We start from the raw sequence: 18,669 nt of genomic DNA, 5'->3' as shown, positions 1-18,669 counted from the left end.
CGGAGGTCGCAGGTGGAGAGGACATCGGAGGCGGCCCCGAGGGGAGGCCCCGGGGCGACCCCAGACCGCGCTGCTGGGACTCTTGCGGCACCTACTAAAGTCGGACGCGCTCGTGCCTTGCCGCTCAGGAGTTCCCCGCTTCGGGAGAGCAACCCCGGGCCTCTGCCTGGTAGTTATGTGGCGTCTGTGAGGTTACAAAATGATCTCGTGCCCGGTGCGGTGGTTCACCCCTGTCATCCCAACATTTGTGGGAGGGTCGCTTGAGCCCAGGAGTGCGAGACCAGCCTGGGCAACATAGCGAGACCCCCACCTCTAAAATAAAATAAATAAAATAAAACACTGATTTTTAAAATGTATTTAAAAAGTGCTTTCATGTACACTATCAATTTCTCACAACAATCTTGCCTAGTACGGAATGTTACTCCTGTTTCATTAAAAAGATGCTGAGATACACTAGGGTTCATGACTCCCTCTTGCGATATTTAAATGCCAGGAAAGGAAAACCCCAAATTCCTGATACCAAAGCAGCAGCTACCAAAGCATTTAAACTTATATTTAAATGCTTGCATGTATTATTAGTATTCCTCTGTCTATGGTTGAATTATAGCAGTGACTAACATTCATTAAGTGCTAAATACTGTTCTCCATGCTTGTATGCATTATATCATTAATCCTCGCATGAGCTAGGTACTATTATTATTATGCCCACTTTATAGGTGAGGAAACTGATACAGTGTGATTAAGTAATTTGTCCACAGCTGTAAGTGGTAGACACAGATCTAATTATCTACAAGCCCAAGTCCTTAACAAATAGGCAATTCTGTGTCAATAATGTGTTTTTTCTCCCTTCAACCTCGTTGTCTGTAAAATGGACAGAATTATAGCAGTTACAGTAGATCCTTGGTATTAATGGATGCCGTATTTGAAAATTCTCTTACTTATTAAAAATTCACTTACTAAAATGAAACCATAACCCCAAAGTCAGTATTTGCAGATGTTTGCAGTCATTCTCGGACATGCCAAGGGTGGCAAAACGTTTGAGCCACTGAACATAACAAGAGCTCACCTGAGGTCAAACAAGGTGGCACTTGGCTTTCTTGTCTTAGCTCTCATACTATGAACAAGTATCCTTTTTTCAGTCTATGTAGCATTCTGTTTTTTGAATATCGGGGCTTTGTGTGTGTGATTTCATCATTTAAAATGGCCCCCAAGCACAGTGCTGAAGAACTGTCAAGTGTCTTTAAACATAAGAAGGTTTTGAAGTGCCTTACAAAAAAAATATGTGTGTTCGATACATTTCTTTTTAGGCATGCACCTTAGTGCTGTTGTTAGAAAAGCCAGTGTTAGAGTCAGCAACATATATTAAATAAGGTGCCTTTAAACAGAAACATACATTAAATAAGGTTACGTATTGATCGTTCAATGTGTTCCCCATGGCTTTATGGAATAGAACTCCCTAGAATAATGAGAGTAGCAGAGAAGCATAGCATAGAAGCATAGCAGCTAACAGCACAGGCTCTGGAGCCCAACCGTCTGGTTTTTGTCCTGCCATTTACATTGTGGTAGGAACTTGGACAACACATTAGCTTCTTTGTACCTCCATATCTTTTTTGACATATCTCATCATCAGGGTATTATGAGAGTTAAATAACATATAGACAATGAAGTGCATAGTACAATGCCTGAAATAAACCCTCATTGTATAAGTTATTACTATTATTAAAACTATCATTTGACATAAGTATTATCACATTTTTAGGTAAATATACACACTGATGCAATGATATTTTGGTACTTCAACAGTTATACAGTAGAGAACATAATAACTAAAATAGAATTGCCATTCTAAAACCCTTTCTCCCTAATAGCTACCAAATCTGCCCAGTGCAATATTATTCACAGAAATTTAGAAGAAACATTTTATCTGAAATGGAAATGCTTGCATATTATCATACCTCTTTTGCCTGCGTTCTAGAAGAAATTAAATGGAGAAGAAAAGAAGATGTCTTCTAAATCATGTATAAACAGGATAGCCAACCCAAAAATTTATCAAAATTTATTCAAAAATGTATCTTGACCTACATTATGAGAGTCATCAGTCATCATATCCCGTCCCTGCCCCCCCAAAAAATATGTTCCTGTGACTTTTCGTTAGAATAGTTGGACACACACTGAAGACTTGTCCCCTTGTTCATTTCTGGCTTCATGGAAGTAAAGATGAAAAAGGTGTTAAGGAAACAAGTGTCTACATTCAGTGTACTTCCCGTTCTGCCTTCTCTTCCTGGCTGTCCTACATACATACTACGATTGAAAGTCAAAAGCAATAAATCAATAGAAGAAGCAAAGTTGTTACGTTTTCTTTAAATCGTTCAGATTTGGTTGATTTCTTTCAAGATTTAGGCATAGATAGATCCCACATTTGTTATTGCAATAGAATTAACAGTTTTTGTTTTATTTACTTTCCAACTAGATTATTTTAATATCCAAGCAACTTTGTTCTTCAATTTGTGTTCCTTCTTGGTCTTACCATAACTATGTAGATAATTAGGCAGTTACACAACGGGTAGAAAAGAGTACATCTAATCTGCATCCTTGAGGGCCATAGGTGAGGATTTGATTTAACAAAAAGGATGTGATTTATTACTGGGAAGGGAATATTCTGTAAATTACTTCCTATTTGTCCAAGATGGCACAATGGTTTTGCACTAATAGGAGACTGGAATTCACATTCATTTTTTGACTTAATAATAGCTAAAGTTTATTGAATGCTTACCTGCTGGCACTGTTTTAAGTGCTTTGCCTGAATGAATTAATTTACTCTTAACAATCCTATAGAGTTAAGATAGCTAGTGAATATTCCCTAAATCATTATCTAACCAGGAAATTGGAAACCATTGTAGGTACTTCAAAGAGGGTATTTAATACAAGGACTTGGTTACAGAAGTGCTGGAGGGACTAGAGGAATTAAAGGTGAGAAGACAATATTATCTGTTTATCAGTCACTGCAAGAGGTACTTCCCTACAACTGGAAGAGAAAATGAAAAATTTTGTCACCTAGAACGGGCAAGCATGTACTTGTCTGAAGCTGGTGGCTCTTGCTGCCACTTAACAGGCAGCTAGGGGCCGGGCGCGGTGGCTCACGCCAGTAATTCCAGCACTTTGGGAGGCGGAGGTGAGAGGATTGCCTGAGCTCAGGGGTTCAAGACCAGCCTGAGCTACACGGTGAAACCTCATCTCTTCAATAAATAAAAAAGTTAGCTGGACTTGGTGGTGCGTGCCTATAGTTCCGGCTACTTGGAAGGCTGAGGTGGAAGGATCACCTGAATCCAGCAGATCGATGCTGCGGTGGTCATGAGCATGCCACTGCACTCCAGCCTGGGCAACAAAGTGAGACTCCGACTCAAAAAAGAAAGAAAGAAGGAAGGAAGGAAGACGAAAGAAAGAAAGAGAGAGAGAGAGAAAAGAAAGAAAGAAAAAGGAAGGAAGGAGAGGAAGGAAGGAAGGAAGGAAGGAAGGAAGGAAGGAAGGAAGGAAGAAAGAAAGGAAAAGAAAGAGGCAGCTAGAAATCCCCAGGCCAGTTTTTGCGGAACCAGTAATCCCGCTGGAGCCCACAGTCACCAGCAGCCTCCGCAGCCACCCCTGCCTTCTCCATCACCAGAGCCAGAACGATTCCCTTTTCTCTTTGCTTTTTGTTTGTTTGTTTATTTGAGCCGGAGTCTCACTCTGTCGCCCAGGCTGGAGGGCAGTGGCACACTCACAGCCACCCCAGCAACAACCTGCTGGGCTCAGGCCATCCTTGCGCCTCAGCCTTCCAAGTAGCTGGAACTACAGGTGCGCACTACCACGCCCAGCTAATTTTTGAATTATTGTGGAGACGAGGTCTTGCCAAGTTGCCCGGACGGGTCTTGAACCCACGGGCTCAAGCAATCCACTCACCTCGGCCTCCCAAAGGCACGGGATTACAGGTTGAGCCACCGAGCCCGGCTAGGCTGTTTTTAACGTTTACTTTACAGTGTTCACTGTTTTACTTTTACAGTGGATTTTCAATCTCTATCTACAAACTAAGTGATGGAAACAAGTGCAGTGATCCCTCTTTCTCTTCACGTTGCACGGGCACGTGAACATGTCCTTCTGGCAAAGTCTGTTCAGAACCCCGCTGGAGAAAAGGTCCTGGAGATGTAATCCCAGGTTTCCAATGGAGGGATGGTAAGGAAGGATGAGGAATGGGCCGAGTATCAATAGATTATATATGACACCATCCCTGTTTTGCAGGTGAGGAAAGGAGAACACGGAGTTGGAGTAACTTCTTTGCAGTCACATTATTAGTAAGTGGCAGAGCTGGGATTCGAATCTAGCCTTTCTCTCTCTCTCTCTTTTTTTTTTTTGAGTTGGAGCCTCACTCTGTCACCCAGACTAGAGGGCAGTGGCCGCTCCTGGTCACCGCAGTCTCGACCTGCTGGGCTCCGGCGATCCTTCCACCTCAGCCTTCCAAGTAGCTGGAACTACAGGCGCGCACTACCACGCCCAGGTGATTTGTGATTTATTGTGGAGATGAGGTCTCGCCAAGTTGCCCAGGCAGGTCTCTAACCCGCAGGCTCAGGCAATCCACTCACCTCAGCCTCCCAAAGTGCGGGATTACAGCCTGAGCCACCGAGCCCGGCTTTTTTTTTTTTTTTTTTTTTTTGAGTTAGGATCTTACTCTCTTGTCCAGACTGGCGTGCAGTGGCATTATTACACATTACTGCAGCCTTGACCTCCTGGGTTCATATAATTCTTCCATCTCAGCCTCCCAAATAGCTGGAACTAGAGGCACACGACACCATACCCAGCTAATTTTTTTATTTTTTGTTTTTTGTAGAGACAAGTTCTGTTGCCCAGGTTGGTCTCAAACTCTTGAACTCAAGCAAATCCCCCACTTCTGCTTCCCAAAGTGCTGGGATTACAGGCTTTGAGTCACCATGCCCGGCCACCAAACGAACTTTTTATTTTTATTTATTTATTTTTTTTTGAGTTGGAGTCTCACTCTGTCACCCAAACTGGAGTGCAGTGGCCGCTCCCGGCCACCGCAGCCTCGACCTGCTGGGCTCTGGCGATCCTTCCGCATCAGCCTTCCAAGTAGCCGGAACTACAGGCGCGCGCTACCACGCCCGGCTAATTTTTTTATTTTATTGTAGTGATGAGGTCTTGCCTGCCCAGGTGGGTCTCAAACCCGCGGGCTCAGGCAATCCACTCACCAAACGAGCTTGAATACAGAGCTCTATCACTGACAATGTAAAATGAATCAATGACTCATATGGCTGCCTTTGTAATATATGTATAAAATTTTTTCCAAAGCATCTGATCTCTGCTGAGGAATATATATTTAGATATTCAAAAAAGGACAAAACAGAAGTGAAGCACACAAATTCCCCAGAATTTTTCACATCACACCACAAAACAACTAGCACTGTATAAGAAGGAAGTCTTGTAGAAACAGGAGCACTATTCCCAAGATGTTTTCAATAATTCCCTTCCTGACCTGAAAACCTAAGGAATACTTCTGGGAGTTCTCAAACTGGTTTGAATTGCTATATAATCTTTAGAGAGAGGAGAATCAGTAAAATCTGATCCACACCAGAAACAACTTTCAGGACACAAATTAACTCTTTGAATTATATTCAGAAGTCAACATTCTTTTCAAGCAAGCATTCATTCACTTATGGTGGCCCAAGCATGTTATACCTGGCATAGCAGCAGGCACCGGTCTAGTAAGGCAGAGAGAAAGGGGAATTCTTATTTTACAGGACCATCAGTGCCTGACAAATTTCTATCCATCCTTATGGCCCCGCTCAAGTGCCACTTCAGTGCATCATCCTGGGTTTGCTTCAATAAGATTTAGTCTTTTGTGCTTCCCTGTCCCTAAGTGAGTTATAGTTCTATGCATTTCTCATTGTTTCTGCATCTCCTGCAGTGCAACACATTGTGTCTATCGTGGAGCAAATGAGGTGTTTATGATACTGAACTACCTAAAAAAGTAAAAAAGAGCCATTGCCTTGCTGGACTCTGGTGTGGCCACGTGCTCTTTGAGCTATGGTTGTCGCGACGCTTCCTGGCTTTGGCCCTCTCCCCTACCTTGGGGAGGTGAATCTTCTCTCTCCTTTCTCTTTCTCACTTTAATTTTTTTAAACTGTTTTTTAATCTAACTTTTGTGCAATTCTTTGCGTCTTTTATGTGGCATCAGATCACACCCCGGACGGACACACTCATCTTAGAGTGTCGGCCCTCTTCCTGTCTGTGGGAAGTGATCTCTTTTTTAAATAAATCTTTTCTTCGTCTCTTTGTGTTGCAAATCTTCGTGTTACTCGGATCTCTGGTTACCAGTGCTGTGCCCTCTCCGCACCCTCGTACCTAACATTTTCTGGAGGTCCCACGGAGATCTGCGAACTCTCCTTCTCTCTCTTCTTCCTTATTTCCTAACTGGTGAGGCCCTGTGGACTGTGTTGGAACCTGGTGGCAACTGAAAACTCTGGCTGAGGCTACACTTCAGTGTGCTGGAAGGTCCCAGGGAAAGACAGGGTGACGGACTAAGGTTAACTCTTTACTTTCTTCTAACCAAGATTTCTGAGTTTCCCCATGGACCTGACCGGATCTCAGAGGACAACTGATGGCCTCTGCCTAGGGCTACTCCCTAGGGAGCAACTCCCCAAAGGACTTTGAAACTCCAACAGCTGCACAGTACTCTGTGCGGCGCCTCCGCCCAAAGAAGCTGAAAGATAAGCTGCAGGGATGGACGTCCACGTATGGACTCAGGAATTTACTGATGCAACAGTGGAAACTGCCTGGACTCCTGTAGTTGGTATCAGTCCCACTGGGGAAAAACCCCTGGGTCCAAACCCCCACGTTAACCTAATCAGCCCTTTGTGACCTATGTGACTCAGACAGACCCCACCATGGCAGTAATCGTGTGACTAACCCACCCATCTGTCTGTTGTCCATCACCTGACATCAGTCCCTGCGCTTACCTGCCCCTTCGTGATGACGTGGAGAAGACCACCACCCAATCACCTTAATGATCATTCCCCATCAAGGGGAATGGTTAAAAGGACTCAACCACAAGCAGCCATTGGCCATTGCCTTGCTGGACTCCGGTGTGGTCACGTGCTCTTTGAGCTATGGCTGTCGCCATGCTTCCTGGCTTTGGGCCCCTACCCCACCTTGGGGAGGTGAACCTTCTCCCGTCTTTCTCGCTCTAATTTGTTTTTAAATAAATTATGTTTTTTAATCTAAAAAAAAAGTGAAAAAGATACTCTCACCACTGTTGGTTGCAGTGTAAATTGGCAGAGTCTCTTTAGTAAAAAAGTTCCATATCTTTCAAATATATATATACAAATGCTTAGATTTAACGATCCCAAGTCTAGAAACTGCTTCTACAGAAATACCGTCAGACGTGTAGATACCAAAGTGCTCAATGAGCATCATTTATAACAGTTTAAAATTAGATAAAAACTGGATATTCATCAACAGAAGAATAATTGATTAAATAGAATAATACAAAGCAATTTTAAAAGTATGATTTGGACTGATATTTCCTGAGATAAAAAGATAAGTGGAAAAAACCAGAATAAATAAGGACAGTTTACACATTCGGGAAATTTTAGTTTTTTACCTTAATTCTTCTATATTTAATTTTTTACCGTGGACGTTAATTTCTTGTATGACTAACCTATTCATACATATATTATGTAGAGATATGTACATATATGAAATTAGCATATACACACAGTAATCCTATCTATCTTGTGTATGCTTTCTGAATACCCTAAGTATTCAACGGTTATAAATATTTGAGGGGAAAAACAGTCAATAGCATTCTATACACTAGCATAAAAATATGTCCTGATATACATTATGTGTATATACATGTGTGTGTGTATGTATATATATCCTGTTATAGATCTGCCTGCCCGGTCCCCTGCCTGCTGCGGCTGTCTTCAACTTGCTGCCCTCTCCAGATGCTTGTCCTCGCCCACCTACCTGCCTCTCTCACCTGCCTGTCCTCTCCCACCTGTCTGCCCTCTCCCAAGTGCCTTCCATCTGCCCTTCCCTGTCCACGTCCACCTGCCCATCCTTTCCCACCTCCCTGCCCTCTCCCACGTACCTGTCCTGTGCCACCTGCCCGCCCCCTCCCACTCACCTGTCCTCTCCCACCTGTCTGCCACCTCCCACCTGCCTTTCCTCTGCCACCCTCAACCCCCCTATTGGAAAAACACCTAGAGGAACTCAAGTCATCCTACCAAAAAGATACCTGTACGCGCGTGCTTGTTGCGGCTCTGTTCACAGTAGCAAAAACATGGACCCAACCATGCTGCCCATCGAAGCTGGACTGGATTTTTAAAATGTGGTACAGCCGGGCTCAGTGGCTCAGCCTGTAATCCCGCGCCTTTGGGAGGCTGAGGTGAGTGGATTGCCTGAGCCCGAGAGTTCGAGACCCGCCTGGGCAACTTGGCGAGACCTCGTCTCTACGATAAATCAAAAACTCAGCTGGCCGTGGTAGCGCACGCCTGTAGTTCCAGCTACTTGGAAGGCTGAGGCGGAAGGATCGCCGGAGCCCAGCAGGTCGAGGCTGCGGTGGCCGGGAGTGGCCTCTGCACTACAGTCTGGGCGACGGAGTGAGACTCCAACTCAAAAAAAAAAAAAAGAGAGATGTTATTTGAAATGAATTAAATGAATTTGTGCATGCCATTCATCTCCAGTAGATTTCCCCCCAACCCTTACATCTCATAGGATTTTTTTTTTTTTTTTTTTTTTTTTTTTTGGCGTTTCTAAGCAAAACCTATAAAGTGAGAGGCTTATGTACAGAAGCACTCTCTCCCTAACCATACTCTGGGTCCTGCAGAAAATGTTTCAGAATGATAGTCTGCTACTTCTGCTTTTCTACTTTTCTTATCTAAGCTATTTTGAAGTGACTCACTGTGGAGTGCTTCCTGTGAAGTCAGATGGTGGGGTCCAGAGCCTGAAGCTTTTTTTCCTGTCAGATACAGAGAAAAGGAAAGAGGGAGAGAGAGAGCAGCAAATTTTCTAAACATACCTCATGACTTCATTGTGGTTAAGTGTGGGGACCAGACGGGACTCGTGAGACATCCAGATTGGTGCTGAAGTCTTCAGTTGCTGTGTTGATTTTTTGGTAAGAAAACCTAAATCCATTTGAATACTTGTGCTAGCTTGCTTTGTTCATGAGAAACAATGGTTTGAGGATCATTCTCTTGTATTTCCCCTATACTTCTCCAACTTTCAATCCTTTTGTCTTTTCCCTATGTCCATCTTTCTTTTTCTAAATATTCCACATTCTATTTGTCCTTGTTAATATTTTTATTCTGTACCAGGCGTGGTAGCTCACGGCTATAATCCCAGCACTTTGTGAGGCAGGGATGAGAGGATTGCCTGAGCTCACAGGTTCAAGACCAGCCCAGGTAACTTGGTGAGCCTTCATCTCTACAATAAATCAAAAAATTAGCCGGGCATGGTGGCACATGTCTGTAATTCCAGCTACCTGGAAGACTGAAGTGGAAGGATAACCTGAGCCCGGCAGGTTGAGGTTGAGGTCGTGGTTGTGGTGGCTGTAAGCGTACTACTGCACCCCAGCCTGGGAGACAGAGTGAGACTCCAACTCAAAATATATATATATATATTCTGGAGCCAATAGTGAATTTTTATGTCATTTATTCCTCTTTTAAATCGACTATGTATTTCCTTATAACTTTTGATTCTAGTTTTCTCCAGTAGTTTGTTTTTCAAATTATTGATTGCCTATGTAATTTTTCTCATTGCATTTTCCTCTTTTATTCTTTTGCCCATTCCTTACTGCTACTGACTCTGCTAACTTATCATCGGTATTTAATTCTGGAGTCGACTTTTCTTTGCCTATCATAGTTGAATTTTAGTTTTAGGATTCTATTTATCTTTTTGATTACTGCTGGTCAATTTTATATTAAGTGTTTTTCGTCTACTAATCTTAATCATACAGGTACTTTTTAGCCAAAACATCTTGGAAAAATGTAAAAAATGGCCTTGCTCTAAAATATTTTTAAGCCCTGACTTCATAATACTTTCATCTCAAGACAGCTTATATGTGATATTTAAAATATACATCGTGCCAGATAACTCAATTTCTTCATATTGAAATTTTGCTCTTTTCAGTCCTTGCTTTTTCAGTTTGTGCAGTTCTTGGTAACTTTCTGTTTATTAGCAATACCACAGACTTTCCAGTTATGTGATTTTTTTTCATAGTGAAGAGTATTGACCTGACAGTCATGGACCTGGGATTTGAAAACCTTCCTAGCTGTAATATTGTGGCAGTTACCTAATTTACTGAGTTTCTATGTCAGAATTGAGAAATAAAAGCAGAGAGGAGGAGAAAAGATTGCTAAACTTCCTTTCATTCCTATCATTCCACAACTCTGTTCTTCTTTCAGTATCCTCTAGATCTATGCATGAATGTGTGTATAGGAGTCAGACACTGGACCAGGGTAGGTGCCATGCATAACAGAGAAGATAGCGATTCTGATGGGATTTAAATATTGGAGAAGGCTACAGAAAAGGAAGTGGGAATCAGTTCTTTTTTGTCATTTTGTTGACTCGCTATTTTAACTTCTGCTAATCAGAAAAGGCCCTGTGACAATATTTGGCTAACTCAGTAGAACTACTTTCAAGTCACAAAAATATTTTGGGCCTCTATAAAAGGAAAGGTAAAATTGTATTATATCCAGTAAAAATTAGGAACTTAAAAGTCAAAAGGAAGTCAGAAGGGACAAAATAGGATTTAAGGAATCAACCTGGATAAGGATTACATGGATAAAAATTAGAATTTTAAATTTAACTGAAAAGAAAAAAGAAGTCAACCCCCAAAATAAGCAGCCATCTATTCAAGTAATTTTTTTTTTTTTTTTTTTTTTTTTAATTGGAGTCTCACTCTGTCACCCAGACTGGAGTGCAGTGGCCGCTTCCGGCCACCGCAGCCTCGACCTGCTGGGCTCCGACGATCCTTCCTCCTCAGCCTTCCGAGTAGCCGGAACTACAGGTGTGCGCTACCACACCCGGCTGATTTTTTGATTTATTGCAGAGATGAGGTCTCGCTGCCCAGGTGGGTCTCGAACCCGCGGGCTCAGGCAATCCACTCACTTCAGCCTCCCAAAGGTGCGGGATTACAGACTGAGCCACCGAGCCTGACTTATTCAAGTAATTTTTAACCTTTATGTCTTATAAGATACTGTGCTAAATTCTATGAATAAATATTTGTGAACAAGACTTATTTTTACCATTATGATATATAAGGTCAGAATTATAAATAAGACAGCCAAGTTACTAATTATAATACAGGACAAAATATATCATTGCATCGAGAATATAAATAAAAGATTCATACACACGTGCAAATTAAGAAACTGAAGAACTGATGTCTGCTTGGTATTATAAAAGAATATTTCAAGGAAGATATAAAATTTAAGCTCGATCTTGAAGAATGGGTAGATTTTTAACAGATAGAGATTAAGGAGAGAGAGAAATTAAGGTTAAAAGCATAATTGCAAATAGAGGCAAACAGCATTAGTCAAGGAATAGAAAATGGCATTAAGTTGGAATAATGAGTTTTTCAGAAAAGCTGCAGAGTACATTTAATGTTCAGAATTAGGAGAGATGAGGGTGTTAAGAGGTCAATGTATCAAATGACACCAAATTTTTTTTTTTCTTTGTGAGTTGGAGTCTCACTTGGCCAGGCTGGAGTACAGTGGCACGCTTACGGTTATCACAGCCTCGACCTGCTGTGTTCAGGTAATCCTTCCGCCTCGGCCTTCCAAGTCGTTGGAACTACAGGGGTTGAAAAATCTTGCCATGTTGCCCAGGATAATCTCAAAATCCTGGGCTCAGGCAAACCTCTCACTTTGGCCTCCCAAAGTGCTGGGTTTTCAGGCATATTGAGCCACTGAGCCTGGTTCAATGACATGATATGGAGAAAGATGAGGACGGAGAAAAAAATGTTTGGACTTGTTTCATAGAGTGATGGGGCAGAAGATAAACTACAAAGGGCTGAGATGTGAGCTGTCAAAACAAGAAGCCAAGACGTGTCAGTATCCTTGAAAAAGAGAAACTGTGTTAAATTAGGAGACTTAACTGTTCCCCCATTTAACCCGAGGATATTGCCAGCAGGGCTTGCGGTGACAGCGATTATCCAAGACTAAAAAAAAAAAAAATAGAAGAATTACAAAATATAGTAATTCTTTTTCTCTTTCTTTCTTTCTTTTTCTTTCTTTCTTTTTTTTTTTGAATCCTAGTTAGGATTAGAGACAAGTTCTGTTTAGAAATAACTCCAAGAATAGCTTTTATATTTTGTTTTCACATTGAAAACCAGTCAGATTTGCTTCAGCCTCAAAGAGTGTGTTTGTGTAAAATAAAATGAACACGGAAGTGAGCTGCCCTTTTTTTCGAACTGGGTAAAGGGTTAAGAGCAAGATGTGATCCTAGATTGGATATCACTATTGACAAACCAGCTGTATAAGATGTTCTGGGGGAAGCCGGGCTCGGTGGCTCAGCCTGTACTCCCACACCTGGGGAGGCTGAGGTAAGTGAATTGCCTGACCCTGCGGGTTCGAGACCCGCCTGGGCAACTTGGTAAGACCTCATCTACAACAAATCAAAAAATCAGCCGGGCGTGGTAGCACACGCCTGTAATTCCGGCTACTTGGAAGGCTGAGGGGGAAGGATCGCCAGAGCCCAGCGGGTCGAGGCTGCGGTGGCCAGGAGCGGCCACTGCACTCTAGTCTGGGCTACAGAGTGAGATTCCAACTCCAAAAAAAAAAAAAATAGATGCTTTGGGGGGCCGGGCGTGGTGGCTCACACCTATAACCCCAGCACTTTTGGAGGCCAAGGTGAGAGGATTGCCTGAGCCACGGGTTCGAGACCAGCCTGGACAACTTGGTGAGACCTCATCTCTACAATAAATCAAAAATTTAGCTGGATGTGATGGCGCATGCCTGTAGTTCCAGCTACTTGGAAGGCTGAGGCGGAAGGACCAGCTGGTTGAGGCTGTGGTGGCCACGAATGTGCCACTGCACTCCAGCCTGGGCAACAGAGTGAGGTGTTTTTGGGAACAGTTGGAAAATAATGGAATAAAGCAGCCATAAAAAAGAATGAATTCTGTCCTTTACAGTAACATGGATGGAGCTGGAGGTAATTATCCTAGGTGAACTGACTCAAACAGAAAACCAAGTATCACCTGTTCTCACTCATATGTGGGAGCCAAACAGTCTCAAGAATGGAAATAACAGACACTGGGGACCCCAGGAAGGAGGGAGGGGGACTAGAAACTACCTGTGGGATACAGTGTTCACCATCTGGGTAATGAGCCACCGAGACCCAATCCCTCCCTCTACACAATATGGCCATGTAACGAACACAGGTGTACACCCTGAATCTAAAATTTAAAAAATAATAATAATAAATGATTAAAACTCCCACACAGATTAAAAAAAGAAAGAAAAGAATTGAATAAGAACTCCATATGCCTGACTGTGTAATGTGGAGGCTACTAACTGATAAAGAAAAATGTTTATAAAAATGTTCACGGTTGTATTGTTCAGAATAACCAAAAGGTGGAAGCAACTCAGGTGTCCTTCCACAGGTGAAAAGATAAACAAAATACAGCATATGCATTCAAAGGAATATTATTTCAGCCTTCAAAAGGAAGGAAATTAGCTGGGCTCGGTGGCTCAGCCTGTAATCCCTCACCTTTGGGAGGCTGAGGTGAGTGGATTGCCTGAGCCTGCGGGTTCGAGACCCGCCTGGGCAGCGAGACCCCATCTCTACAATAAATAAAAAAAAAATCAGCTGGGCGTGGTAGCGCATGCCTGTAGTTCCGGCTTCTTGGAAGGCTGATTATACTGATGAATAAACCAGACACAAAAAGACAAATACTGTATGATTCTCACTTAGATTAGACACCCAGAGCAGTCAAATTTATAGAAACAGAAAGTGCCTGAGCCCGCGGGTTCAAGACCCGCCTGGGCAGGCGAGACCTCATCTCTACAATAAATCAAAAAATCAGCCGGGCGTGGTAGTGCATGCCTGTAATTCCGGCTGCTTGGAAGGCGGAGGCGGAAGGAACGCCAGAGCCCACCAGGTCGAGGCTGCGGTGGCCGGGAGTGACCACTGCACTCCAGTCTGGGCGACAGAGTGAGACTCCAACTCAAAAAAAAAGAAACAGAAAGTAAAATGGTGGTTGTCAGGAACTGGAGGGAGGAAGAAATGGGGAATGGTTTAAAGGATATATTTCAGTTTTGTAAGATAAGTTCTGGAATTTGATTGTACAACAATGTCAATATAGTAATCACTACTGAACTGTACACTTAAAAATGGGTGAGATGGTAAATTTTATTTTATGTATATTTTACAATTACAATGTTTGTTAAATGTGCACAGTGTGGTCTAATTTTATTAAATTTTGTTTAACAAAAAATATACGTATATACATGTATACACACAGATATATACAAGAAAAAGATCCAGAGGATATAAATTAAGGTATTATAGTAGTAATCACTGACTGGTGGATATATATGACTTTTTTTGTCTATATTTCCCAACTTTCTTCATGCATATTTTCTGCTTTTGTAATAATAAAATGATTTTTTCTCAAGTTATATCCATAAAGTATAAACAAACAAGATAGAAATGGTGGAAGTGAAGAAATCAAGGCAAAGAGAGTCAACAGCTCTTGAAAAGTGACAGCAAAAGGAGAAGGTGGAGTCATAGCTAAAAGACATAACTGAGTTCAGAGTACAGTACCTCTTTCAGTGAGGGTGAGTCCTTGGAAAATCTGGTAAAGGAAATGGATGAAACTTCCACCTTCGGATAAATGAAAACATGTAAAATTGAAACGTTGCATATCATTTTAGGCGGTGATGGAGCTTCCTAAAGCCCTTCCATGACTTCAGGTTGGAGACCTCCGATCTAGAAGTTTTTAGACGTTTCTGTTTGCCTGCTCATTTAGCTTATTTGTTTGTTTGTTTGAGTCAGAGTCTCACTCTGTCACCCAAGCTGGAGTATAGTGGCATCTTCACAGTTCACCATAGGCTCAACTCCTGAGCTCAGGTGATCCTTTTACCTCAGCCTCCCAAGTAGCTGGGACTACATGCACACACCACTGTGTCTGACTAATTTTTTTATTTTTTTTATTTTTATTTTTATTTTTATTTTTTTGAGTTGGAGTCTCACTCTGTCGCCCAGACTGGAGTGCAGTGGCCGCTCCCGGCCACCGCAGCCTTGACCTGCTGGGCTCCGGCGAACCTTCCGCCTCAGCCTTCCAAGTAGCTGGAACTACAGGCTCGCGCTACCACGCCTGGCTGATTTTTTGATTTATTGGAGAGATGAGGTCTCGCTAAGTTGCCCAGGTGGGTCTCAAACCCGCGGGCTCAGGCAATCCACTCACCTCAGCCTCCCAAAGGTGTGGGATTACAGGCTGAGCCACCGAGCCCAGCAATTTTTTATTTTTTATTTTTTGGTAGAGACAAGGTCTTGATATGTTGCTCAGGCTGGTCTTGAACTCCTGGGCTCAGGCATTCCTCCTACCTCGGCTTCCCAAAGTGCTAGGATTACAGATGAGACCCACCGCACCAGGTCTATTTATTTTTATTAGGGAACATTGAGTGAGGAAAGGAACCAGTGGAAAATGAGAGATTGAAAGTACAAGAGAAAGGTGAAAGTTACATTGATATGGGCTTTCAAATGAGGTTATTTTGATACATATGTTTTAGTTTTTTATTTATTTTTTATTTTTTTATTTTTTATTTTTTTTTTGAGTTGGAGTCTCACTCTGTCGCCCAGACTGGAGTGCAGTGGCCGCTCCCGGCCACCGCAGCCTCGCCTGCTGGGCTCCGGCGATCCTTCCGCCTCAGCCTTCCCAGTAGCCGGAATTACAGGCGCGCGCTACCGTGCCTGGCTGATTTTTTTTTGGATTTATTGTAGAGATGAGGTCTCGCTGCCCAGGCGGGTCTCGAACCCGCGGGCTCAGGCAATCCACTCACCTCAGCCTCCCAAAGGCGCGGGATTACAGGCTGAGCCACCGAGCCCGGCTAGTTTTTTATTTTTAGGATCAGGGTCTCGCTGTGTTGCCCAGGCTAGTATTGAACTCCTAGGTTCAAGAGATCTTCCCTCTTCAGCTTACTGATACGTGTTTAAATCAATACAGTATATTTTACTTTTTTTATTTTTTATTTTTTGAGTTGGAGTCTCACTCTTTGTCGCCCAGGCTGGAGTACAGTGGCACGCTCACGGCCACCACAGCCTAGACCTACTGGGTTCAGCTGATCCTTCTGCCTGAGCCTTCCAAGTAGCTGGAACTACAGATGCATGCCATCATGCGTGGCTAGGGGTTTTTTGGGGGATTTATTGTAGGGATGAGGTCTCACCAAGTTGCCCAGGCTGGTCTCGAATCCACAGGCTCAGGCAATCCTCTCGCCTTGGCTGCCCAAAGTGCTGGGATTACAGGCTGAGCCACCACGCCGGGCCAATGCAGTGGATTTTAAATAGTCTAGCAAAGATGATTTCGTGTGGTCCAATGTGAAGTGCAGGAATACAAACTAAAACAGCAAGAGGGCCTTCTGGCTTTGTGGTTTCACATCTTTAGGCGGGCAGATTCGAATCTAAGAATATGCATTTTCAGAAAGATACTGTGAGTTTTAACATTTTCTTCCATCTTCTTGCAGCAGTTTGGCAATGGAGTCTTTCTCTCCTGAGACTAATTCCACTGGCCTACACTGGCAGCCTTGGGATAAGCCTTCCGTCATTCTCTCCGTGGTCATTCTCAGTCTCACTTTTATATTGGGATTGCCAGGCAATGGCCTGGTGCTGTGGGTGACCAGCCTGAAGATGCAGCGGACGGTGAACACAGTTTGGTTCCTCCATCTCACCGTGGCGGATCTTCTCTGCTGCCTCTCCCTGCCCTTCTCCATAACTCACTTGTTTCTCCAGGGACACTGGCCCTATGGCTGGTTCCTGTGCAAGCTCATCCCCTCCATCATCGTCCTCAACATGTTCGCCAGTGTCTTCCTGCTGACTGCCATCAGCCTGGACCGCTGTCTGGTGGTCGTCAAGCCAATCTGGTGCCAGAATCATCGCAATGTGCGGACAGCCCTCGCCATCTGTGGCTGTATCTGGGCGCTGGCTTTTGTGATGTGTATACCCGTGTTCATGTATCGGGAAACGTTCACTGTAGATGACCACAGTACGTGTCGCTACGATTATGATTATGGTTTCTCCGGTTTATTTGATTATTCAGAGTTCACGTTTGATCTAGATCTACTGGAAAATGGGTCTCTTGACTATTCCACGGTTCAGCTGCCTGGAGAAACAGATCAGAGGTTAGAACCTTCCTCTTCCCTAACAAATGATCATCCTTGGACAGCCAGCACAGTCCTCCAGTCTCAAACATTTCAAGGACGTTTTGGAGGTTCACTCCCTAAGGATTCGGCAAGATTGACTAGTCAACATCCGTATTACAATTCATTTAAACCTGCTGATGTGACCTCACCTGCAGTCCCCAGTGGGCTTCCCACAGAAGATCACAGAAATAACTCACTGAACAACTCTGACGCTTTTCTCTCTACTGACCTAGGGCTTTTCCCGAGTGCTTCCAGCAATTCCTTCTATGAGTCTGAGTTATCACAGGATTCCCAGGATTATTTAGGCCAATTCACATTGGACAATCAAATGTTCACACCCCTGGTGGTAATGACCATCACTAGACTGGTGGTGGGTTTCCTGCTGCCCTGTGTTATCATGGTGGCTTGTTACAGCCTCATTGTCTTCCGAATGCGCCAGGGCCGCTTCGCCAAATCTCAGAGCAAAATCTTTCGAGTAGCCATCGTGGTGGTGGCCGTCTTTCTTGTTTGCTGGATGCCATATCACGTGGTAGGCGTCTTGTTACTGTTTTCTGACCAAGAAACTTCCTTTGGGGAGGCGCTGGTGTCCTGGGACCACTTGTCCATTGCTCTGGCGTCTGCCAATAGTTGCTTCAATCCTTTTCTTTATGCTCTTTTGGGGAAAGATTTTAGGAAGAAAGCAAGGCAGTCTTTTCAGAACATTCTGGAGACAGCCTTCAGTGAGACACTCACACACTCCACCAGCTGTCCCCGACACAAAGCCGTTTCAGAAAGAAACAGCATCAGTACAACCGTGTGAAAATATGGAGAAGCCAGCCTAAACAGAGGTTTTAGGATTCAACCAAGGAATGCTTTTTTTCCTTTTTTTCTCTTTTTGGTAGAGACACTATGTTGCCCAGGATGATCTCAAACTCCTGGCCTGAAGCAGTCCTCCCACCTCAGTCTCCCAAAGTGCTAGGATTACAGGCGTGAGCCACTGCACCCAGCCCCAGTGAATGTTTCTAAAAGGAGGAGGGATATGGTGAGCAGGAGACTTCAGAAACTGGCAAAGAATCAATCCAGGGGTTCTCAAAGTGGTGATAGATGAGTGGTATCAGCATCACCTGGAAACTTGTTAGAAACGCATTCTCAAGCCGGGCTCGGTGGCTCAGCCTGTCATCCCACGCCTTTGGGAGGTTGAGTTGAGCGGATTGCCTGAGCCCGCGGGTTCGAGACCCGCCTGGGCAGGAGAGACCTCATCTCTACAATAAATCAAAAAATC

General features: G+C 43.6%; 1 protein-coding gene across 2 annotated transcripts; it reads left to right on the top strand.

The window, feature by feature from the left end:
* Positions 1-9,008: 9,008 nt before the first annotated feature.
* C3AR1 (complement C3a receptor 1) lies at positions 9,009-18,207 on the top strand. 2 transcript variants are annotated; one of them, XM_008071058.1, is made up of 2 exons: positions 9,009-9,163; positions 16,734-18,207. In XM_008071058.1, exon 2 carries the CDS (start codon positions 16,744-16,746, stop codon positions 18,205-18,207), a length of 1,464 nt encoding a protein of 487 aa, XP_008069249.1. In that variant the 5' UTR covers positions 9,009-9,163; positions 16,734-16,743. The 2 variants fall into 2 exon arrangements, with proteins under 2 accessions (XP_008069249.1, XP_008069250.1); XM_008071059.1 differs by having other exon boundaries at positions 9,081-9,163; positions 16,737-18,207.
* Positions 18,208-18,669: the final 462 nt, after the last annotated feature.

This window comes from Carlito syrichta, unplaced genomic scaffold (assembly GCF_000164805.1).
Source record: "Carlito syrichta isolate Samal-C Ts95f unplaced genomic scaffold, Tarsius_syrichta-2.0.1 Scaffold314107, whole genome shotgun sequence".
In the NCBI taxonomy this organism is placed as follows: domain Eukaryota; kingdom Metazoa; phylum Chordata; class Mammalia; order Primates; family Tarsiidae; genus Carlito; species Carlito syrichta.
This window is presented reverse-complemented; position numbering and strand designations above follow the sequence as displayed.

What these genes read in the sequence shown, in the direction of transcription:
- C3AR1 (XM_008071058.1), top strand. Translation starts at nt 16,744, where the DNA reads ATGGAGTCTTTCTCTCCTGAGACTAATTCCACTGGCCTACACTGGCAG.